Below are 24412 nucleotides of genomic sequence, written 5' to 3' on the forward strand. Positions count from 1 at the left end.
AGAATTTGCCAGAATAAAAGCAAAGAAAAAAAAAGGAAAAAGAAAAAGCACAGTTACTATCTATCAAGTTAGAAGTGTGTGTAAAAATTACATGAGGAGTCCAGAGTTTGCCTCAGATGCAATAATGGCCTCATTCTCTAGAGTGATAACGTGACTGATTACCCTTCCTTGCTTCCTCTTAGAAAGAAGGGAGGAAGAAGAAAAAGAGAGAATAGTAATACATCTTCTGTTTCTAATGTTGATATGCAATCCAAAGGGATTTAAGCCAATGCTGAGTGCTCTTTGAAACCAGCAGTAAAATTAATTAAGAAAGTTTGAGAGGGCTATGGATAGGAGGGATAATACAGAGAAGATTTCATTTGGCTTTGAAGAGGAGCCCTTCCTAAGCAAGTGTTTCACATTTGTGTAGAGGAAGAAATTGCTAAATAATCCCTTTCTCTGTACATTTATTTTGGTTGCACCCAATTGTTTGAAACGAGTGAGTTGAGGGGGAAGGTCTCACGTGCAAATTGTAGTGCTGTTTTCTAGAGTGCTGCATTGTCTTCTGTGTCTTCACTTCAATAACAATTCTCTTGCTTCTGGTCCATATACTTACTTAAATGACATGGAAAGAATAGATAGTATTTTGAAGGATGCTCCTGGTAGGAATTTCCCTTAATCCTTATTTTGCTGTTTCTACTTCCTGTATGTGTATGGAATGAGCTGTGTCATGCCTGTGCCAAATCAAGAGCCCTATGCTGCCTCTCCTAAGACACTTCTCTTGCTTATGCTGCCTCAAGAACACCTGGGACACAGTGGGCATCTTTCCTTGAAAAACAGGGTGGATTTCAAATTTGGTTTTTCTCTTTGCGTAGGTCTTAATTAGTGCTGGGGCAGACAGTTTGTGCTTACCAGTTACCATCTGAACAACCTTATTGCATGATTTTTACAGAGGCCTTGAGAGAAAGGGAGGTCTCAAAGTTGAAAATGACCTTTTTGTCTAATCCTGTTTTCTCAATACTAACCAGGGCTTGCAAGTGTACAGGATTTGGCAGAGCTGCGCTCAGGCTTGCAAAAAGTTCAAACTGACCTTTTTTCTGCAAACTGAAAATGCATGAGAGAAAAAACATTTTCTCCTAAAGAAATCATAAAAATATTTTGAAAATAAAGTCCATGCAGAGTCTTTGAACCATAAACAAAATGGTGTTGCCAATCAGACTCCCCTGGTGTTACTGAAGAAATACAAGATTAATGTCAGTCAGAATAGCTTTTCTTTTACATTATATGCATGATCAATCCTAATAATTAAGAGTTCAGGGATATTAAGTGTAGCCAATAGAAGAAGTGATTGTTAACCACAGAAAATAACCAAATAGAAAGCCATTAGCAAAGGCTGCTGTAGAATCAGTTTAATTTGGACACAGAATTGCAGAGACCTCATGCAGACCTCTCTTGGCAACTCTTAGTTTCTTCAGTCTTCTGTTTCTATCATTGCTATTTTTAGCCCCATCTGTAAAAATATGTTTTTGCCAAGAAACAAAAGCAGGATAAATTGCAGAAAGCTTGTAAGCAAACAAAGAGATCACATAGCTTACAGGACAGTCACAGTTGCAGTTTTGTCAAGCTGCTTCCCATTTGTTCCCTGGCTTTGTGTTACCTATTTTGATAATAAGACTGCCCAGGCAAGAACTTGGTCTTTAAGCTTCTTTACTTATGCTTAAAGCCTCCATCACATTATTTGTACCTATGTAAATAAATTACTTACTCTCACAGGAGAAGATCTGCACTCCCCCACTCCAAGGAAAACTGGGAATATTTTGTTAAGTAATTTAGTGGTAGCACTTTGTACAAAGTGCCCCTATAGTGGATGTGGACAGCCTCAAGTTCTCAGCTCATGGTCTGCTCTTTCTGAGATGTATTGCCTCGGCACACTGCCATGCTGGGAGGTCAGTGTGGCCTGCAGGCAAGCCAGAAGCGATGTCTCATCTCTAGCCAGCTCACATTGTTGAAATATAGAGATTTGTCAGCACCTTTCTCTGCAATCATGCTGGAGAGGTTTTACTGTCACTGAAATGTTTAGGATAACAACCTGAGCGTTGTCTGAATTAAAAATATCTGGCTGTGGAGAGCAGCTACCAGTTAGGATAGGACAGCTTTTGGTTAATCAACAGAGGCATCTTTTGTGCAGTCAAATAGAACACCTGGATGATTGCTGTTGTGCCAGGAAGGTATGGATCTTCAGTGGAAAATCCTTCAGCATGTCTGCAAGTGCTGCGACAATGTCTTGGATAGTCACTGGCGATGATGTGGCACCAGTTAGCGACATGTAGGTGGATTTTGCCCAGAGGGACTTTTTAGCCAGTGTGGTCCATTCTTGCAGCAGCTTTAATTTGTTTGAACTGGTCACTAATTGTAAGATGGTTTATCTTGAGTTGCTGATGGTTAGCATTCACCTTCTAATTGCTGTTTGTTCGTGTGTCTGTTCATGGTTTGATTGTACAGAATTATCCTTGAGTGATGTTTTCTATTGGAATGCATTTCTGTGGGAGGCAATGTGAGTACTGCAGAGCTCTTCTGGGCTGTAGGAAGTGTTCTCTGTGCATTTGTAGTGAGTAAGGTGTAGGGCTTCATCTGCTGTATCTACTACCAGTACTATGTAAATTACTAAAAGAACAACAATTACTGTACTAACTACATGCAAATGAATTATAGAATGGTAGCTGGGTGGGCCAGAAGACTGGACTCCTTAAATTCAGTAGAAAATTTAGCTTTGTGGGGTTTTTAATTTGTTTTGTTTTGGGTTTTTTTGTTTGTTTTGTCCTGTTTCTTAAAAATCTTAAATCTCCAGTAACTCCAGGAACTACATACAATATTTTTGTACTGCATCTCATAACTTTAGCAAATACTGATTTGCAGAAACGGAACAGTCAGGTGGGAAGCTCCTGTCAGGGAAGTGCAAGCCTTCCTCATTGCATGGGGAATGGGCAGTGGAAAATGCTCTCTATGTCTAATCAGACCTAACACGTGTAGCACCAGTGATGTGCTAATAAAAGTGTCAAGCCCTAGGACCAGTAATTTACACCCATGTTTTCAGATTCTCTGTGCAAAAAAAAAAAAAAAAGAAACTCTCGTTGTGGATGAAAAATGATGTGTGAATCTGTAAGGCTAGGCTGAAAAGAAGCAGATGCTGACATTTCTAGAATTAATATTTTTCGCCTTAAAGACGCATCTGTCATCAGTCTCCACTTTATAAGAGTGGAGGAGCGCTTATCTAAATAAACATGGCAGCTGTTTTATATGATGGGTCTGTTTTTTAAATAGTAAGAAAATATTGTATCATTTTGAAAGGTATAGCAGCCATTAATGTTAACTTACAATAATAGTTTGGTGTGTGTAGCTATTCTCTGCTGTAGAATAATTTCAAATTACACTTTTTCACATAATCAGAGAACCACCCTGCATGAGTAGAGGGAAGGTTAATAACTGAAAGTGTGTGCAACTGCAAATGGTGAAAACTTGTTGAGAAGAGAGTTCTGGGTTCTGTCCTGCAATCTCAGAAGCACGTTAAATAAAATCAAGAGTAGGGAAAAAAAGACAGGAGCTTTTGGAGAAGTAAATTATCAAAGTTCTCTGCTTATAGATGATGGCTGCAATATAAATAATTCACATTTTTTTCAAATGTCTTTGCTTGGCCAATTAACATACCTTTCTCTAGTACTTCAACAAATCCTACACATAAAAATGTGTGTTTCTGTTTCCTATGAGAGTCTTTAATGAGTTACTTTACACTGATTTTAAGACTATTTTACATCATTAGACAGGTACAAAGGAGACTTAATGAGGCCAAGGAGACACCTACGCTTGCAAGCAAACCCAGATTTTATTTGCTTGCTTATTATTTCTTTGAGTGACTAATAATGGTTTTTGATGATGAAGCAGTAAGCCAAGTATAAGATTGTGTTGTAATTTGCACTTCCAATTGCATGTGGTGTGACCCCCTTTCTTAGTGTTGCTATAAATATTTTCTGTAATGTAAAATGCAGGAAGATCTTCCTTTGTGAGAAGTCCCAGATGTGAAAAATTCTTCTTGGGTACATGCCCCTTTCACTCGCTTTTGGAAAGATACTCCTCCTTTCTAGACAGCCTCATGGTTCATATGGTTCTTTTTATTTTTCACTGCTCTGTACTTCTATTTTGAAGTGCTTTGGTTAGCAGGACATTATTGGAAAGGTAGGTACAAGTGTTTCCACCTATTCTGCCCATCTCTTTGAACAAAGTTGGTCATGTGCTGTTGCCTTGCAAAGAATTTAGGTATGGCCATACACTTTGGGAATGCCACCTGAGCTTAGCTAGGAGATGAGTTCCAAGCTGGTTAGCTTGCTGTAATGGGGCTGACCCAGATCAAGAAGAGCAGCAGGCCTTTAGGCAGGTGCCAGAAGAGCTGGCCTGCCCAAAATACAGCCAAGTCTGGTGTGCTAGAAATGCCTAAATGGCACTGTATTGCTCTAGAGACTTCACCATGCCGAAGGTGTCCCTGAGAAAGTTGCCATCTGGGCATCAGCCTTTGACAAATGGCTACCAATAAGAAGCTGTTAATTAGCAACAGGATCCCATCCATAAAGAACAGCAATAGCTAGATATGAACTTTACTGTGAAAAAATAGGAAGCCATGTCTTGGAATGTCTGAATGGGTGTCATGGTGCGGTGTAAAGGACGAATAGATTTCTTAGGGTTTCGTCCACCCTCTCCCCATGAATATGCAGATTGCTTGCAAGCTAAGAATGAGAAAAAAAAATCCAAACCTGTTATTCTTCTATCAGTCTATCTATCCAGGACTTGGAAATGTCAGCATTTGCTGCTGATACTTCTCCAAGTCATTACCCCTGGAGGAAGGAGGAAGTGGTAGAGGAACTCTGACTTGTAAATGATTCCTAATCAAAATGCTTCCCAAGGCTATTTGTGGAAAACTGCAGATTCCTTAGCACCCCTTGCTCAGACTTGTGTTTAAGACTAAAACATGTTACTTTACCTTGATCCCAAGCCAGAGTGTGCCCTACCCTGGAGCAGAGCCAAGTCACATCTCTGGGGATGGACAGCTCTATGTAGTACAAAGCAATGGAATTATGCACAGTGCTATTACAAATGTTGCTACAGATAGGTGCCACTGGCTGACAGTGAGTCTAATCCTATACCATTTTGGGTAGACTGAAGCTATCCCCATGAGTATTTCACTGTAGGAACAGTTTCATAACCTACTGGTTTCATAAAATTAGCCTAGTTTTCCTAAAACTTTATTTTCCCAGAAATCCTCTGAATGAGCTGCTGTTTACCTCTTTCTCACATAACATTTTAAAGTGTATTTTTAACTCACTTTGCTAAGTGCCTAGGACAAACAGGATCTCCTGTTAATGAAAACCTTTGATGGATGCATTAAGGAAGCAGTGTGTATGTAATCCTATATTTCCTGAGGTTACCTCACCGGTATACATGGAGCATAACATTCAAGGAGTCTAGATGCATGTATAAAGGTCCTGTAAAAACCTAGAAGTAGTATCCTTGCCACTACTATGACAGTATGATTTATTTCACCATGGATGTTCTACAGATACCAGTGTGCTTTATCAGCAGACCTTGAGGCAAGGTCATTCAAAAATTGTAGAAATAACTGGTGAAGGATTAAGTCTCAACCTCCCCAATACTTCACTGCCCTGAATCACAGAGGGAGATTTGTTCTCTTTGCTTGTGAATGGAACTGTGATTTGATGTGAACTATTCTGGTAGGTCTTGACCTAGCAACAGCTTTTCAAAGTTAAGGTGTGTAGGTATCTGCTTCTAAATTTTGTGGTTTTTGCTCTTCCGAGAACAACCCTAATTGGTTTTACTTATTTGCATCCCAAAACCTGAAGTTTCAAACCATTCAATGGAATGATGTTCATATTGTCTACGAGAAAGTATCTGCTGAATAGAAAGTCTTTACTTTGTATCTAAATGCCAGATGTCAGAACTTGGGCATTTGGAGATTTAATTCGCTCAAGTCTTGCAATTTATTCTCGCAGATAACTTAAGGGGAATTATTTAAAACTAGTGCTCTAAGGCAAAGCTGTGTGGATACATCTGTAGAGTTTCTGGTTGTGACCAAGTATTTTAAAGAATGATGATGAAGTGAGAGTCAGAACTGTCACCTTTCTCAGGGTCACAATGGTACTAGTATTCTGTGTGTGCGAGGAACACACTGGGGACACTGGAGGGATTTAATAACTGTATCTCTGTGAACAAGCTGTTCAGAGGGAAAAGCTGCTCTCAGAAGAGAGGTCAGTTCTGCACTGTAATGTGGGAGCTAGAAGTGGGGGTGAAGGGTGTTGTTGATAGTTGCCAAAGTGTAGGGTTTATAGGAGTACCATTTACTGTGGGATGTAGTGAGAAAAGCTTGTGAGGTACTATCACAAAGCTTATATTTTAGAAAAATAAGCCTAAAAAGGAGAAAAAACCCTTTTGTGGAAGTTTATCTTATGAAAAGCAAATGATCCTTATATAAATACATTGTGGCAGTGGCTATCATTTTGCAGTCATTGAGTTAGGACTTTGAAACCATATGCAAATGCACTGGTGGTGTATACACAACTGTACACCCACTGGACTGTACTTCATGTGTTCTTGATGCCAATGAAAACAAAGCAGGCTCCAACTGATTCAGGGGAAAAGTCATGGCTGCAAGAAGCCAGGACCTGTTTTACAGAGCTACTGCTCTGCTTCTAATAACTGAAGTTAGGAAAGTCCCTTGGATTTAACCCTAACTTTCTTATTATCTGGAATAGGACATGAATAAGCTGAAGAAGCTTGTTAGTGGTTTTTAATAGTTTTTCTGGCCACAGACAGTTCCCAGCTTAGCATGTTTTATTGCAATTTTTCATAGAAACAGTTCTTTTTAGAAGAGAAATAAATAATCATGTGACTTACAGCAAAGCTTCCATAGTCACTGGAGACCTCTGGTGCAACAGCTAAATTAATCATGAATAGCTGAACTCCCTTCTGCAGTGGTGTGCCAGAATTGTTTCCTTGCCAATGTCTTGGCTTCCCATCTGCTGTCCCCACAAAGCTGCAGCTCTTTTCCCCCAGGGTGCCAAAGAGCCCCCTTTCTGCAGTGTGCAGCTGCCTTCTGCCTTCCTGGCCCATTCCTGCCTAAGTGGTTATCTGGGCTCATTTTTCACCATTGCCTGTGCAACTTCTGGGACTTTTGTTCAAAGTGCTGTCATCCAAAGTGGACTGAAAATCAGTGGAAAGACCCCCACTGTGTTGTATGAACCTTTGGGGCAGTGCTTGCCTACATCTTGCCTTAAAATTCCCTTCTTCCATCTGGTGTATATGTTTTAACCTCCAACCTTGGCTCTATTTGAGTGTGCCCTGTGCAGCAACTGGCAGGGAGATTAGAGGGGAAGGCATAGCCTGTATGAAGATGGCTGGTTCATGGAAAACACCAAGATATGTGGAGGATAGGGGCTGTGGTACTGGTGGTTGTGGCATTGGTAGTATGTAGCTGCGTATTAATGAGCTATTTTTAATATCAGAAGGCTAAAGCCTTTAGATACTATTACCCATCATGAACTTTGAAAGGCACAGTGACAGCAATCAGTTTAATGAGACCTGCAGTAAGGAAGAGTTTGATTAGTAAGTGAATGAAATGGCAGCAAGGGATGGAGATGATGTGAAAGGATTCAGGCTAGAGGAAAAGCTGGAGATGCTGGCCAGTCATCTGTATGCTGAAAGCAAGAACTAACATGCTATGTGGCATTAAGTGTAGTTGGTAAATTTGAGAAAAATTAAAGTAACTTTTTACATGGTCTCTCACTGGGAAAAAAAAATATGAAAAGTGTTGATCTGTTGCTGGAGATAGTGCCTGGGATAATTAAACAGTCCACAAAGGTGTTTGTGGTGCAGTGTGAATCCAGCCATCTCTGAATTTTTGAGATACTGTTTCTGTTTTTTTTTAAATTTTCTTTTCTTAACTCACTATCAACTAGCAAAAGAAGGAATAGATTACGTTGTTGGAAACTCTGCCTTCTGGATGAGACTTCAGAGACATTAAAAACCACCTAATGAAAGACAGAATAATTTGTGAGATACATTACTTCTGCTTGTAGGAGACATTTGTTGAGAGAAACAGATCTAGCCCTGGAAAAAGCATCAGCTCTCCAGGACTGTCCAGGGAAAGGATCAATAAAATAACAGCTCTTACAGCAGAACAAATACATGGGCTGCATCTGAAAGCATCCAGCACTTAGGAAAGTTGATGGCTAGTCTGGAACCACAGGTATCATGAATCCTTGTAGATACTGGGAGTAAAACACCAACACAGGAATGGCATAAAGAAAAATGCCTCATCTCACGGGAAAATCTCATTAGCTATGGGACACAGACCTGTCTTATGTACCACTGTTCCTGTTAACCTAGGAGTAGATTATGTTCCCAGAACAGCAGAAGCAGCAAAGATTTATTTCTATAGATGTGTGGCACTTGATCTGTCCTATCTGCAAAAATCTGGTTTTTTTCCCAACACCTCCATGACACAAGCACTGAATGAAAGGCAGAAGATCAGGGAGATGCTAGCTGGAAGGCCAGCTGCTGCCTGACACTATAGGATGCTTTCTGGAGTTCATGCTAAGAAAGAAATTGGGGGCTCTCTACTCTGTGCAGCAGTCTGGCTTTGAAAAAAAACTTGTAGGAACTTAATGTCCCGTCAGTTTGATCTTTGCTGTTTTGTCTCTATATACGTTTTTCAGAGTAGTCCCTTGATCATTTGTGGCTGGAGCTGGTCAGTGATCCACAAACTACAGATGTCCTTGGTTTCCACCTGCATAAGCTTTCTTTCCTTAGGAATCAGCCTGAAAGAGACAAAGTATGCACCACAATTAAACCTTTCAGGGCTTTTAAGAGAAGGGGGGCTATTTACAACATCACTTTCAACAGAGCCAAGAGCACAGTGTGGAAGCCCTAGAGGCGAGAGGGCTGCTGGCTGTTAAGCTGTGTTACTTTGCGAGTAAGCAATTGGGTCAGCAAACAATTTGATTTCAGCTGGATTGTGGAGCCAGATGCAATATCATCCCAGCAACACTTCTGCATAGTGCTATTAGACTGGAGAAATGTGGCCAAGTGCTGGTTGCACTGTCCCCCAGCTGAGAGCAGAGTGCTGTGACCTCCTCCAAGGAGCCCTTCTCCAGTTCCAGCAGCTGTGAAATTTAGGACAAGTGTCTCCGTCTGTGCGTACCTTAAAGAAAGTTACTTTGCAACCCTTAATTTCCTATTCCAGAATGGTCCCTTTCACCTAAGGCAGCAAATACCCTGGTCTTCCACCTCCTCCCACAGGACACTCAGTGCAATTCATGTTTTTGTGAAACTTGAAAGAAGCAGGACCAGCAGCTCCCCAACAGTCTCATTTCAAAGTGGAGAGCTATATCCCAGAAGAGCGTACTTCAGTCTCTGGGACGAAGCTGGGATATTTCAGCAAACAAACAGCAACACTCTCCCACTACAGAAGAGAGATCTATTCTCTTAATCTAACCAATCCCAGGAAAAGTGGCTCTTGTGAATAGGAATGGATGGCAAGACTGGATAGACTTGACACCTACATGTCACTTTGTACACACTGTGTTTGGTTAACATAACACATAATTTGGAACACATAACAGTATTTAGAGCCCTCATTCTATCCTAAATAAATAATTAATGAATTAGTGTAGTTGATTCTTCAGCAGATGGATACAATAATATGCACAGTAACTTCCAAAGGAGGGAGAATTCTTGGTTTTTAGGTCAAGATCTTCTAACTCTGTGAAACTTTGCAACAGCGCTTGCAATTTGCAAGGAACACAGGGACATGAATTTACATTAGTTGGAGACAAGTAGCCAGACTTTTTGGTTATTGTAGCTTGTTGGTGACACAGACTGTACACCTAACAAGTTGTATCATAAGGGTGCATATGGAAAGAGAGGTGGTGGAAGTCAAGCTTTTACCTGTTAGAAATTGCTGGAATTTTTTGTGCTTCTTTTGCTGTGTCAAGGAATTAATTTCATCAGACTGAGATTAAAAATTGAAATAATTTCAAGAATTGTGCCTTTGCTTTGCCCCGACTTGGTTTAGTAATTTATTCACAATAATCTTTTCTCTTACTATTTCTAATCTGTCTAGATTTTAGGTGATTTTTAAGCCATTTAATAAGATTTATTTATATCCACACCAATCTGTATGACCTGGTATTAACATATATGTGAGCTCTGTAGAGCATTTTTTTCACATGCAGTTCTTAGGACACCACTGTAGACTGTCACCAGGGCCACTTTCTAAAGCCCTCCCATAGGAGCAATATTGCTGAAAATGTGGTTTGAGATCTAAATCCAAAGTTTAAAAATCTGGCACATACAGTTATAAATACCTGCAGTATAAATACCTGCTGTTTTGAATGGAAGCTGAAGATCTCCCCATTCTGAATTTTATCCAATGCTTTCTACAGAGGCATTTTAAAAATCCTGATCTAGACAATAGATTAGGCTGCAGGGCTGTGGGAAGCTCTGGCTTGTCTGTCTGATTGATGTGCTGATTGCTTTTATGCTGCGAACTGTATTGCTACTTTGTTCATTTCCTAAAAACCTTCTTCCTCCTGTGACCCTTCCAGGGAACTCTCACTGTGCATGACATGGGTGTTTCAGGGGCCCTGAAATACTGTGTAGGGGTGAAGTTATTTCCAGAGGCTGTCCACCCCATGCTGCACCAGCATTCTTACAAGAAGTGGAGTGCCTTTCATCTGATTTGGGAGAGGACACCTTTCCGATTAAATTTCCAGATTAAACCCACATTCTAAGTACAGTATCCTCTCCCTTTTGTACCTGAAGTCTACTTACGTGGTACATCAGAGACTGTATAATCTGATTGTAAACTCAAGGTATGGGTTTTCATGGCATATGATTCCAGAGGCATTTTGGAGATGCTTGCATAGTACATGTTGCTGGCCTGGCTTATGTTTTTAATGCACGTTTGGGAGGTGGTCAAAATCTTTATTATCACACAGTAGTTAATAAGTCAGATAGAGTTCCTGGAGACCACCAGGTGTATGCAAGCCAACACACTGTCCAGTTCACCTAGGAAGCCCTACACACATTAGCCAATATGGTGTAATGAAATGAGGCCTGGAATGACTCAACATTTTTTTAATTCCACAATGGTAATACTCATTTTTATTGGGATCTCAAATAATATGTCCATCTCTTTATTGGAACATGTCTATTTATTGCCTTTATGCCTTTGCTGTCACAGAACTGATAATGTTTCTTATTATGTTCATGGTGACTGTAGTTGCTTGCACTGGGACAGAGCAGTTGAAGACAAACAGTCACACAGTTGGGTGTTTATTTGGCTTCTCTGGCCACTGGCATGGGGCAGACTTGCTCAGTAGTGACCCTGTTGAACTTTCAAAGTTTTTTTTTTCATGCTGGTGGCGTAAAATCTTTCTGCATAGCTGGAGACAGCCTTGAACATCTGTCTTAGTTCTTACAACAGCCCTGCTGAGTCTACAGTGTGTGTCTGACCTTGCTCTTAATGTCTGGAATATGTATCCCAGAGTTGAGAGAAATGTTATTTTGATATTTCCTTTTTTTTTTTTCCCTGTAAGGATAGGCTCAGTAGTAGCAAATGAAACCTTTCACACTTCTTCTAGAATGAAAGTTAAAAATAAATGTTTGCAATCCACTGACTCCTCACGCTAGTCAGTACTTAGACAAAATATTCTGCAAAATCAATGGAAATTTTATTTCTGTTAGAGGATGAGAAGCTTTTGAAGTGTAAGGTGAACAAAGGGTAAAACTAAGAGGAATCTTTTTTAGATGATTTATAGGTTCACTAAAGCGCAGAGATGAAACCTGAAAGTCAAATAGAAAAATGAGATACCCACAAGAAACCTGGTTCTTGATAATAATGATGTGAACCTTTAACCTTAAAAATCATGCATGTAAAATGTTATTAACTTTAGACATGCTCATTATCAGTAGCAAACAAATTGGGAGTGTGGAAATCTCTGTCCTACTGGGATTTCATGAATGCTTTAAAAATCTGCTGAAGAAAAGCTGTTGGTGGTGATCACTTTCTTGTCCTCCTGGTAGATGAAGCCCAAGGCTTTGGGGATTAATTACAACAGACTGCCAACCTGCAGACTTTTTTCTGCAGACAATTTTTTCTCTGTCTGCCCCAGAACACAGGCTGCACATGTGCTGTGCACCAGGCATGTGGGTAGCCTACCCAGAAATTGCACTTTGTCCTCCATCCAGTGTGTCCAGCAGTCAAACATAGCCTGGATCCTCAATGGGTGTGTCTCTCAACACTGCCAAGTTACTTGTGTCCTTATTGAGCAGCAAAATAGCATAATTGAGGTAGGCGCTGAGCAGAAGTGAATGGATGGCTAGATGGACCAGCTCCATGCTTTCCTTTAAAGAAGGCTTTGTTATCTGTCTTTCTCAAAGATGGACCTCTCGTGGGAGCATTAGAAAGTGCTGTTTCATCTCCCCCTCTCTTCTGTCTCTTGAGAAAACTGCTTGGACAAGACGAAACCTCAGTCCACACCACCTGCTGAGCTGTGGCTTCAGAGCCTTTTGGTTTGTCTTGCAGATATGAGGTGGCAGCAGGAGATAAAATGTTTTTATTTGTCTACAAGGTAGAAAGTGAATCTTTTCTTTGTAGACAGTAGATTTCCTACAAAATCTGTTACCTCCAAAAGACTGAACTGCAGCAGGCTCCTCTGATTCAAGTTTCATGTTAACAATTGCTCAAGGATTTATTTGCCTAGATCTTGAATAGCAGTTCTCACAGGAAGCAGATGTCACTTGTACTTTATTGGTCTGTGCAGGCTTCCAATTCAGATTTGGTTTTACTGAAATAACTGGAGGGTGTTGCTTCTGACCTGGAGCATTCTGGCTGCCTGGATGATATCAAGCAAGGAAATGTGAGCTAAAAGCTGTAGATTCAATTGAGAACTGGAAGAAGAAAGGTGTTCACTGTGCAATTCCCATCCTAGCTTAGGTCATCCAAAGCCAATATTCTTCCTCTCCAGAGTTATTTTTCCCATTGATTTTGGGTTTTTTGTTGAACTTTTGTTGCACTCATTTTTTTCCTACCCAGCTCTATTCCATGCAATTTAAAGCACTGGCTGCACCAGCTGCTTTGAAAGCAGGTATTCTGAATGCTTTGTGAGTCTTGAATTACAATGACTGAGGCTTTTAAGAAAATAGAACTGTTGTGTGTTTTAACATTTAATGAGTGCCCAATGAATTATTTTCCTAAGTTTGGTAGCGCAGGTAGAATTATTCCCACTTTAAAGGGTATGGGTTGTTTTGTTTCAGACTGTTTTTGAACTTGCACTAGCATGGGAGAGCCTATGTGGGACAGCAGCAAGTTAGAAAAGAGTTTGGTGTTAAGAGGCAGCATTCCAGCTGGAAGCAGGAGTAGCAATGAGCTGAAGAGACAGGTGGAACTAGTCTTCGTTTTGTGCAGAGGGGCCAGTACAATAAGTAAGGCAGGAGCTATAAACAAAAGGCTGAAGTGAGAAAATATTTTACATTATCCATGGCATTTTCTATTTTTAAAGATACTTATGCAAGAGGCTACAAAGGCTCTCAATAGTGTGCTAAGCCTGAACTTTGATTCAATCTATCAGAGAAGCACAACTCCATGACAGTTGTGCAGAGCCAGAGCTTATGTGAGTATTGAATGCAGCAGTAAGATTGTGAGTAAAAACGTGTGCTCACCATGTGTTGGAGTATTGCTTTATCTTCACAGAGTCCTCGAATAGCTTGAGTTGAAAGGGAACTTAAAGATTATCTAGGTACAATTCCCCTGCAGGACACCTTTCACAAGACCGTGTTGCTCAGTGCCCCATCCAATCTGGCCTTGAACTCTCAGGAATGGAGTACCCACTACTTCTCCTGGCAACCTGCTCAGGTGTCTTGCAATTTTCTCTGTAAAAAATTTCTTCCTAATACCCAATCTAAGCCTACTCTCAGTTTAAAGCCATTTCTTCTTTTCGTGTTGCTAAATACTCTTCTAAACACTCCCTCTCCATCTTTTTTGCAGGCTCCCTTCTGGTGAAGGTGGCAATTAGGTCACCTTAAATCCCTCTCTTCTCTGGGCTGAACAGTCCCAGTTCCCTTAGCCTTTCCTCATTATATTCCTGATATATCCCTGATCCTGTCACCAGTCTGGCTGAGACATCCATGCCCTGCTTTCCCTTTTGCTGAATTGTCACCGAAATTTGAACTTTGGCTTCTTGCAGCCTTTTTCCCCGGGGTGAATCACAGCATTACTTCAGAGAGCCCTTCTTAGTTTTTTTCTTTCATTCTGCACCTGTGTCTCTTCTCACAGAGCTATTCCCTAAGCATACTAAGAAACATCACTAAAGAATTAATTTAGTTTTGTCAAGTTTCTGGTCTGACCCTTAATTTAGAGCAGTCGTTTCAGTCTACAATAAGCTCTGTGTTTCTGCGTGCTGCAGTGAAAGAATTACGAGCAGTCCTCAGCCATGTGCACTCAGGATGCTTTGGTAGCCCCATGGGACAGCTAGACTTCAATGCATGAAAACTTATTATAGAATGGGGGTACAGTCAGTATGTTATTTTCTGTGCAACAGTGGGTCTGCCTACATGTAAAAGCTTTTACGTGATTCACGGAGGCCATTAGGAGTGGAGTGGTATGCCATCATTTCAGGCACAGAGCTCTTCAAAATGAATGGCTTTTTCCATCTCTCCCCAGGGAGCCCCAAGAGCCATTCAGCATGTAGGTTGGAGGAGACTGTTCATAAGCCTTCAATCACAGCATCAGGAATGCAAAGCTTATTTCTGGGATGAGCCTGCAGCTCTGAGTGATAAATAGGGCAAGACAGCTAGATGAAAAAACCTGACTTTCCTTGCTGAGAAAAAGGTGGACTGATTTTTAAAGTTGGGCAACCTGGACCTCTCAAAAGCCTATGGAGCACATGTTGGTAGAAGGTCTAGAGCTAAACACAGTGTTCTGAAGGCACGATGAAGTAATCAGGCAACAGAGCAGAATGAGAAATAACATCTTTTTTAACTGACTCAATCTTTGATATATTTTCTGTGCTTTTGTCTTTGCCTCTGATATATCTAGTCCAGTTTGCTTTCTTTTTCTTTTCTTTTTTTCCCCCCCCATTCTTTCCCAAAATTTCATGTACCTACTTGGTTTTCAGACCTCTGAACAAAGCAGACCTTCTGGCTTTGCATAGTTGGCCTTGGAGGCTAACAAGAATGTGCTTTCTTAACTGATTTTTGCTTCTGAGGTCACAGACATAGTGGAAGAACACCTGCTCTCATCTTGCTTCAGCACTTAATCCCTGTCCCAGACAAGCCTAGAAGGGCACAACACAGGAGATGAAGGGTAATATTAAAAATTGCTCAATAACTTTTTGGAACATGCAGAAGTGTTCGTGGATAATGATTTTATTTTGCCTGGTTTTATCATATCCACACCAAGAAATAAGATAGAAAGACACTGTTTCTTCTATTACTGCATTTGTTGTTTGAGAGATTGAAAAAAAATATAGATAATCCAAGGTCTCTGCAAGCAATATAGAAAGTCTTGAAGGACAGTTTACATGTCCTGTATGCCTGATGCAGGCAGAAATTTCTGTTGGCAAATACGGCTTTGGTAAGGCTTTTCAAGACTGTTGCCTGCTTGTGTGTGTGTGTGTGCGTATTTACTTGATATTTTGCTTTAATTTTTTCCTAATGAAGCCTATTTTCCTTCAGGGTGGCAGGACACAGTGTATCCAGGAAGTCTGCCCCATTCTTTCATGTCCCCAGCACCTCAGTCACATTCCTGCTGGACAGTGTTGCCCCAAATGCTTAGGTGAGTGGTTTTTCCCCCGAGGAATTTTGTAATTAATACAATATGTTTGTACATAACATCTTTCAGACCAGTATTTCGCAATGCTGGTAAATTCCAGAAGTTGAAAGAGACTCTATTGCTCAGAGTTTACAATCCACAGATTTTGAACGGGTATTCAGGGTCAGTGTTAGAGTTGTGTTGGGTGGTACTAAGCAAGCAGCTGCAGAAGAGCATTTGAACATAGACCAGTTGCCTTGCTTAGAAGAACAAATACAGGGATGATTTCCAGCTTCATTATATATTTTACAAAGGAGGTTGAGGTGTGAGGAAATGCCACTCCACTTCTTTGGAGTTTGCCACAAGAAAAAGGCCTCATCATCTCATATAATCACTTAAGTGAGCATTTGCATTCTTAGTTTTGAGGAAATACAAGTCAGAGGAAACTTCTGAACTTCTGCATTTTTAGAAACTGTTGTCAGAGAGGCCACAGATCCAAGAGTCTATCTCAGGATTGCCTTCTCAAGATGGAATCACACTGTCATCTAGGAATATTTTCAATTATGCCTTTCCAACACATTTTAAAGCTGTGAGTCATAAGCCTCTTAGAAGGGCTGGTTCTTCCAGGTCATGACAAGCAAGGCAGTGACAAAATAAGGCACTGTCTTGTTTTGTTCTTACTTTGTCCACAGATCCCACAGGTTAATATTCCATCTATCTCATAAACAAGGAGCACTTACATTCTAGCAATTAAATTGACTTTAGTTTGGTTTATGGGGTTATAACTAGGTTTGGAAAAAATTCAGAGCCAATTATTCCCAGTTCTTCAATGGAAACTTTTTGTAGTTTTGACTATATTTTTATCTGAAATCTCTTAGCAGATCTAGGTTAGGGATATAGAGATATCTGGCCTTGGAGCCAGTAGAGCTATATAGAGTTCTGGGTTCTGATAATACTTAACATTTTTGACTGCTTGAAACTAACCTGAATTTATTTATTTGCTAATTGAGAAATGCTACTGATAAATGAATGTCTGCCTGGAACATTCAACCACAGTACCAGAGAGTAATGCAGTAGAGGAATGAAATGAAAAGAAGTCCAAATGCTGAGCTTCTGTTTTGGCTGAGGACATTTTTTCTTTCCTTCTGAAAACTCTCCTTGTCCTCTCCTCCTCATGCTTTTCCTGACTGAACTTTCCCCTCCTTGAACTAGGCATTCAAACTGCAGTTTGACTAATTTTTGACTCCTTCAAGGGGATCTTTCTACAATTTCTTTTTTCCCTCCAAATTTAAACAAATTCAGTAATAATAATGAATTTAATTTTATGTGGTTTTTACTCTAAAGCATTTAATATACCTGGGAATAGATTATGTCTATTTACAGGAAAGCGTTAAAAGTTTTGGTGGGGAGGTAAAGCCAAGGGATGAGTAACACACTGCATGGCAGTTGGGAAAGAGAAAAGTTTCCAGGGATGCTGAGGCATGGTTTTTAAAGTATCATGTGGAAGACCTCCCTGCAATTGAATTCCTGATATTCAGCATACATAGCTTAGAAGAATGCTGTGGACTCTACTGGGACTTGAATTATTAGTTTAACTAGTGGTTATGAGCCAGCAAAGACAACCATTAAGCCAATATCTTCAACACCACATCTTTCAAAGTGATGCCTCCTTTGACAGTGGTTTTTAACCAACTATTTGAACTGGGCTGGCCACCCAGAATTGTGCTGAGTGGTTTGCAAGGCATGGCAATAGGGTGTGGGAGAGAACTGGACTTTTGTTCACTTGCTGACACAAGCTCTGCAATTGAAGTCCTGGCCCCACAGAGAGCAGCAGAAGTGTCGTTACAGCCAGGACTGTGGCATGGCTTTGCAGTACATGGATGTAGAGCAGTTCCTTTTAGGGCTGCTGAGCATCCTCTACTGATTCCTTATGTCAGTTCTGCAAGAGAAATTAAACCTCTTGAGAAAGACACACGTCCAGTGAAAGGAAGTCTGGCTATGCAAGCACAGATTAATTCCAAGTAGCTAATTTGCATGAAAGTGATGTTTAAATTGTGTCTAACTGAATAAAGGCAATTATTTAATAACTTTTGTTTAACATTCAATTTGTAAAAACTTAAGGCAAATCCAATGGACTTTGCTGTGTGCTTATCCTTTTGTTCACTTATATCTGAGAGGAAAAGAGAACTTTTTTAAGAGGCTCTAATCTAATCTAATCTAATCTAATCTAAATCTTAAATATTTTTTAAGATTTATCAAGAATTATTGAAAAAGGAAGGAATTACAGTGTGCCAAGCCCTATGGTTTGAAAGCTAAAATATTGGCCTAGTACTTAGTACATCTAGTATGTACTTAGAGTGGGCATTCCCTACTTTGGATTTGATGCCTATTAAACATTAGACCTCAGAAATTATAAGGTAGGAGATTGACAACCACTCATAAAAGAGCTTATTAGTTGGCTGCCTCCAAAAGTAAGCAGGGCAATTCAAAATTAGAAAGATAAGTGTAGTGTTTTTGTGAAGAGCTCATGTGTATGTACTATAATGCTCTATTTTAAAAAATAACTTACTGGGAAAGAAGCTGAGGAATAACAGAAGCTTACAGGAATGCAAACTGTTGTAACTTGGATGTGAAAGTGCTGCAGGATTGCACGACTTCAGGGATGATTTGATTTTGGTGTTGCCTTCCCTGTTTAGTGCCCCAAGCCCTTGCGTCCCTCCCATGGAACCCAAATAGTTTGCAGATTATGGAAACTGAATATCTTTGTTGCCTTCATTCTGTTTATAAATGATACAAATTCCTGTATTTCTTGCAGCCTTATGTGAACACATGGTACAAAAAACTATCTTAATGAGATGGCACAACAACTATGATTTTTTTTTTGATCAGTGTCACTGAGTTGATCTAGCTTGGTTGCTGTGAACCCCTGAGATAGATATGCTAAAAGAAGTTAAGACTGCTCTATTTGAAAAGTTATTGCTTTAAGTCAAAGATTGTTTAAACTAGTTTAAGTGTACCTACCTTAAGAGTTTGCAGTGCTTACTTTTTATTCCTTTAGTTGCACTGTGCACTTTATGATGAGAAGGAGAAGAAAGATTTTTCCTTCATAAACATGCTATAAATAATTTATATTCCATCCCACAGAATTTGTGGGAGATGAATGTGTACTAAAAGAATAGTGAACTGTTAAAAGTACATATTTTTTCACACTGAAGTGGAAACACATAGCAAATGACACACTGCACATAAATTTGGTCTGGTGACAATAAGCCCTACTATTTTTGTTGACAGTGTGGCATATTTTCAACCACATTTTGTTTCTGTTACTGTTTATTTATATTCAGGACAGAGGAAAGTGTTTGACCTCCCATTTGGAAGCTGCCTCTTTCACAGCAACGTGTATGATAATGGTTCCTCATTTATGTATGACAACTGCACAGTGTGTACATGCAAGGTAAGTCCGTAGTGCTTGGATACTGTGTGCTGATGTTTGTCTGGCTTAGCAGTAATTTGTAGGGCTGTGGAATTGTAAGCCTGATGCTGTTCTTTGGCATCTTGTGTGGTCTCAAAGAATCTGATCTGAAGAGTGCTTGCAGTTGTGCTAGGAAAGTTTAAAATGTTACTGGCTCCCTCAACTGGGACATGCCGCCTCACCCTGTGTGATGCAAAATAAAGTTGCTCAGATTATGTCGTCCTCTTTTTAAGACTGCATTAGAATGGAAGAGGAGTTTCTAAATGATGAATTACCGTGTTTCTGATCAAGGTCAGTGTTTTTTATTTAGTTCCCTAACATGACTGCAACAACTTACACTTTTTTACCAAGGCAAAAAAATGAAAGTGCTGCCAAATCAGTGAGATTTTGCAGGCCAACAGAATTAGAAGCTGGGCTTTAGCTTCACAGACCATGAAAGATTCCCTTTAAAGAATATTTATGATATAAATAAATAAATAAATAAATAAATAATATCTATAAATAATATTTATTTTCTCTGAGCTGGCCTATTCCAAGCAACTGGCCTTGGATGGATGCAATGACTAAGCAAGCAGAAATATACAAGGACAAACAGGAGCACAAACATCTTGGTGACAATTTTATGATTTCCTTTCACCCTTGTACCTAGGATTCAACAGTGATATGTAAGAAGAGGTGCTTACTTCCTGGTGAATGCAATAAAAACAAAGACCACTGCTGCAAGGAATGTGTCTCATACATCTCTCCTGAGGAGGTGAAGGTGTGCAAGTTTGGTAATAAGATCTTCCAGGTAAGGTTTCAGAGTGGCTCAGGGGTAGGTGCCATTTTAACAGCCACAATAGCATGAGTTTGCTGTAAATTGTGGTTTGTTTTTAGCAGAATCCTCACCATCCTCATTGATGATAGAACAACTCAGAGGCTAAGCTTTGCAAAATTTGCCATCTGTTTTTTTTTTTCTGAGTTTGCATAAATTCTGCTGATAGTCAACATATAAAAATTAGCTCCTCCTTGAATGCTACATGTGGTCTCCCCATCTGTATGTAGATGTTCAAACTGCTATTTCATGACAATTGATGCATTTTTAGTAAGAGATACTAGTGCTCTGCTTTCCCAAACAAACACTGATACTCATGGAGAAGATATTCTCAGTGGTATGTAGGCTTTATTGGCTGAGCCAAAGATTCTTTTCCATAACTGAGCCAACAGGAGCTTTGTGAAGTTCATTTTGGCTGAAAGTTACTTGATTTACTACATTGCACGTCTCTGCTAAGGACAGCACCCCTGACATCTAATACTGGGGTAGCCATGTAATAACTGTTACCTACTGCACTCTCACCCAATGTATTCAAATCACAAGGGATTCCCTGCAGAACACTTCTGCTGTTCTTGAGACCCCGTTTGTTTTTCCAAGTGGTGCAGCTTTTTTTCACACTGTGTCAGAAAAAGATTCTGTCACCTCATGGGCCATCTGTGAATTAAGAGACCCTTGAATCAGATCAAATGTTAAGTCCTGTGTGAATACTTGGTTTGCTCAGCCAGAATTGCTTCCCATTTATTCCATCTTTTGTGTACATAGCAGAAGTGTTTATTCTGGAAATTACATGTGAACCTACTGTACTCTGAGACTATGCTCCATCTGATTGGCACTTTCACACTGGCGCCATTGTGCTTCACGAACAAATGCCTACTTCTTAGGCACCCAACTAAAATATTCTGCTTCTTGTGAAGATTTTATTATATTACTAATATTATATGGAGTGTGAAAAAATAACGAGACAGTACGTCCATTTCTGTTCTTGTGTGCAAAAAAGTAAATTTAGTGTTGCTCTGTTGAAGTCAATGGTCTAACACAGGTAGAATGGGTACAGCAAATGTATTTTTGCACTCCTGTGCAAAACCAGCTGTAAGACAAAAATTCAGGGCAGCTGCATGCAGTCAGCTGTGATGTATTCTGGTACCTTGGCAGATGCCTGGTGAGTGGTCAGTAGAGACTGAAGAACATCAAAACCACCAGGCAATAGAAACATGCCCTAGAAACAAAAAATAGGAGAGAGACAGCCTTTGATGAAGCAAGCTGAGCTGAATAAGTTGGCCTCCTTGGCATTTCAGATATAGTCTGTTTCTGGTCAGAACATCATGTTGAGGTGGGCACGTAATTATTCACAGCTGTCTTGTTGAACTGCCTGTTCCTGTCAGGTCTATCCTCACCCTTCCTTCCCAGCAGCCCTGTAAACAGAAAACATGCACAGTTTGGCTCTAAGCAGACTAGCATTGGACTGTAAGTGGGTGAGACAGAATGTTTTAGGAACCACACTTGGCAGAGGCAACACCATGTAAAAAGGAGCCAGGGCAGTTCCACAAGCAATTCATCCCAAGTGGGGACAAGACCACAAGGCATATTATGCTCTGCACTTCATATTTTCAGAGCAATACATAGGCTGTCTTACCTGCTCTGCTTTTGAGAGATTCAGCACTGTATCTTTACTAAATATTTTCAGATGTTTAGCAGATCAAATATCTGTGAAAGTGCTGTAGTAATCTAAATTAGAATTATTTGACCATTCCTGCCCTATGTTGAAATGATGCTACTTTATATGGGAATAAATTTACTGTCTACTGACATCTTATCAAATATTTTCATGTGCAACAACTTAAAGACGTCACTCAACCCAGTGAATCAGGTTTTTCTAATTATGTGAACTTAAATGAAAATTTGTGGTAGGTGTGATCACAACTCAGACTCTTATTGGAGAGAAAACAATGCAAATAATGAGGGCACTGTTGAAAAATGCAAATGTGATTTGGTTAGCTTTGGAAAAATGAATTTCTTACCAAAAAGGCCAAAGGGAAGAAAACCTGGCTGAATTTGATCTCTGTCTTGAATCCAACTGGCCATGGACAGACACCTCAAAATAATTTAGACTAAACAATGACACAATGCCAACAGGGAAATTCATCCTTTCTTGTGCAATGATACATTGCTGAAATAGCTTCTTGTTGCCACCCCAGATGATACTATATCATGTTCCCTCTTGCAGGATGGGGAGATGTGGTCCTCTGTGAACTGCACCATCTGTGCTTGTGTGAAAGGCAAGACAGAGTGTCGCAAGAAACAGTGCATTCCAGTCAGCAGCTGTCCTCATGTGAGTTTTTTAAAAGAACTGTGCTTTCTTGTCTTTTTTGCTCAACATTATCTTTTCCAGTGTTTCTTGGAAGTGTGTGCATGACAGTGGGGAGTGCTGTTTGGAAAGAAGGGATCATCTGGAATGTTAATCTAGGTTGGCATTCCACAAATATGCTAATGTTATCCTGAATATGGTCTTTCTGCCTCTGTCCTTACTCTGAAGACTCTGTGCTCCTCCTCTCCTTCTCCTTTAACCTTCTCTGTCCCAAATATCTGTTATTTTTGACTTTTATTTAATAATTTTATAGAGTGGTGAGGTGACTGTGTTAATATTTCAGTAGTGTGTATATTGTTAAGGCAAGCCACAGGATGTTGTAGTATTTGCATTTGTCAGTGCATCTGAGGCTTAATACTTGGTTGAAAATGTAAATTAGACAAATTGAAGAAAATTAGTTCAACCAAACCACACTGCTTTCACTAAGGTTGTGGCCTGAGTATTTTTTTTTTTTTGAAAGTCTGAAGTGAACCTAAAGAATACTGTAATTGTTACTTAAGGGCATCAAAAATTAGCTTTACTTGAAACCCTGGGCTAAAATCAGCCTTTGTTTCTTGGATTTCTGACACCAGCAAATGATTTTGGTCTTATGGCTCAAGCTTTCACAAGATGGAGCTCTACATAGCACCTCATGTAGGGGAGGATCTTTGGGCAAAACTGTAGATGAGAGAGCCAAGTTGTTAGCATTACACCTTCTCAGTGTTTCCTTTTCAATCCTGGAAGCCAGTGGGGAAAGTGTGAATCACAGACACCTAAATATAAAATTTTTAAATTAAAAACTCTTAGTTTGTACAATTTTATATGTGTAAACCTTTGACAGACGTGGTGGTAAAATAAAGAGCCTGCACTTTAGCACCTCCCATTCTGGTGGGACAGTGGGCTTCAAGATCCTCAGAAGAGGGAATGTCCTTTTTCTGTCACTCTGGCACTCGCTCCATAGGGCAGTTCTCCTCTTAATGGGCCTCACACAAGATGCTGCATACACATCAGGAAGTGTGAACAAATGGAGCTGTTCTTCTGGGAATGTTATATGGCACATGGCAGTCAAGTTTGCTGCCTTCATGCCATTCACAGTATAAGCAGGAAGTGAGAGCTTGGCCTCTTCAGGTCTCACACCACTGCATTGCGTTTATATTTTCCTTGTGCTGATGCATTTTAAATGTTTAAGATGCTTCTGAAATCAGGTAGCTAATATGACTTAACAGAGATCTTCAGTTAAGTGCATTGCTTCATCTGTATCCATATGTAAATTTGAGCATTGAGATGATCAGTTGAAGTGGCTTCTAAACTGAAAATAGTGGTTGGTAAAAATTCACCACTGACAGCGCTGCAGCATGGAAGCAAGACTGACAAACTCATTCAATGCTGCAATAGAATCTGCTCCAAGGCTAATGTGAAGCCCTAAACTGCCCCAAACTCTGAGGTGAGTCTGCAAACCAAGGTCTGGTTCCTTAGGGCTGGAAAGAGCAGCTTTGTTACCCTGCAGCACCATTCCCCCCAGTATATTACCAGTCAGCCACATCCCTGCCTTAAAATGCAAGCTGCAAGCAAACCAACCCTCCTCCACAGGTACACATTGCATTTCTTCTTTTCCAAGCTGAACTGGAAGGAGAAGTAGGAGAAAGAATGTAAACTGTAGAGTAAGATTTATTTTCCTATTCCAAGTGGGTACTTAGTAGTTTTAAAGCAAATAATGTATGCTAATTGATTTAAATCTTTTACTTTTCATCTCTGCTCCACTATGTCTGATGAGACTTTCTGTCATAAATCTATAAATATCACTTAAACACACCACATTGTTCAATATAAGGATATATTTATAGTTCTGATACTTATAGTCTGAATATCATGCATAGAGTTGTGCTGCTGTCTCTGCAAACTGTAGATGTGTCCACTCCTTTTCTCTCT

The 24412-nt window shown here is 40.0% G+C and overlaps 1 protein-coding gene across 2 annotated transcripts in view; it reads left to right on the plus strand.

Moving 5' to 3' along the window:
• BMPER (BMP binding endothelial regulator) overlaps nucleotides 1-24412 on the plus strand; it is a 147607-nt gene that overhangs the window by 59715 nt on the left and 63480 nt on the right. For both annotated transcript variants that reach the window (XM_059488713.1, XM_059488702.1), the window contains exons 7-10: nucleotides 15778-15877; nucleotides 19198-19307; nucleotides 19975-20115; nucleotides 22364-22468. In XM_059488713.1, coding sequence (XP_059344696.1) covers nucleotides 15778-15877; nucleotides 19198-19307; nucleotides 19975-20115; nucleotides 22364-22468 — 456 coding nt within the window. The remainder of the gene's footprint in view (nucleotides 1-15777; nucleotides 15878-19197; nucleotides 19308-19974; nucleotides 20116-22363; nucleotides 22469-24412) is intronic.

Source organism: Ammospiza nelsoni, chromosome 1, assembly GCF_027579445.1.
Source record: "Ammospiza nelsoni isolate bAmmNel1 chromosome 1, bAmmNel1.pri, whole genome shotgun sequence".
In the NCBI taxonomy this organism is placed as follows: domain Eukaryota; kingdom Metazoa; phylum Chordata; class Aves; order Passeriformes; family Passerellidae; genus Ammospiza; species Ammospiza nelsoni.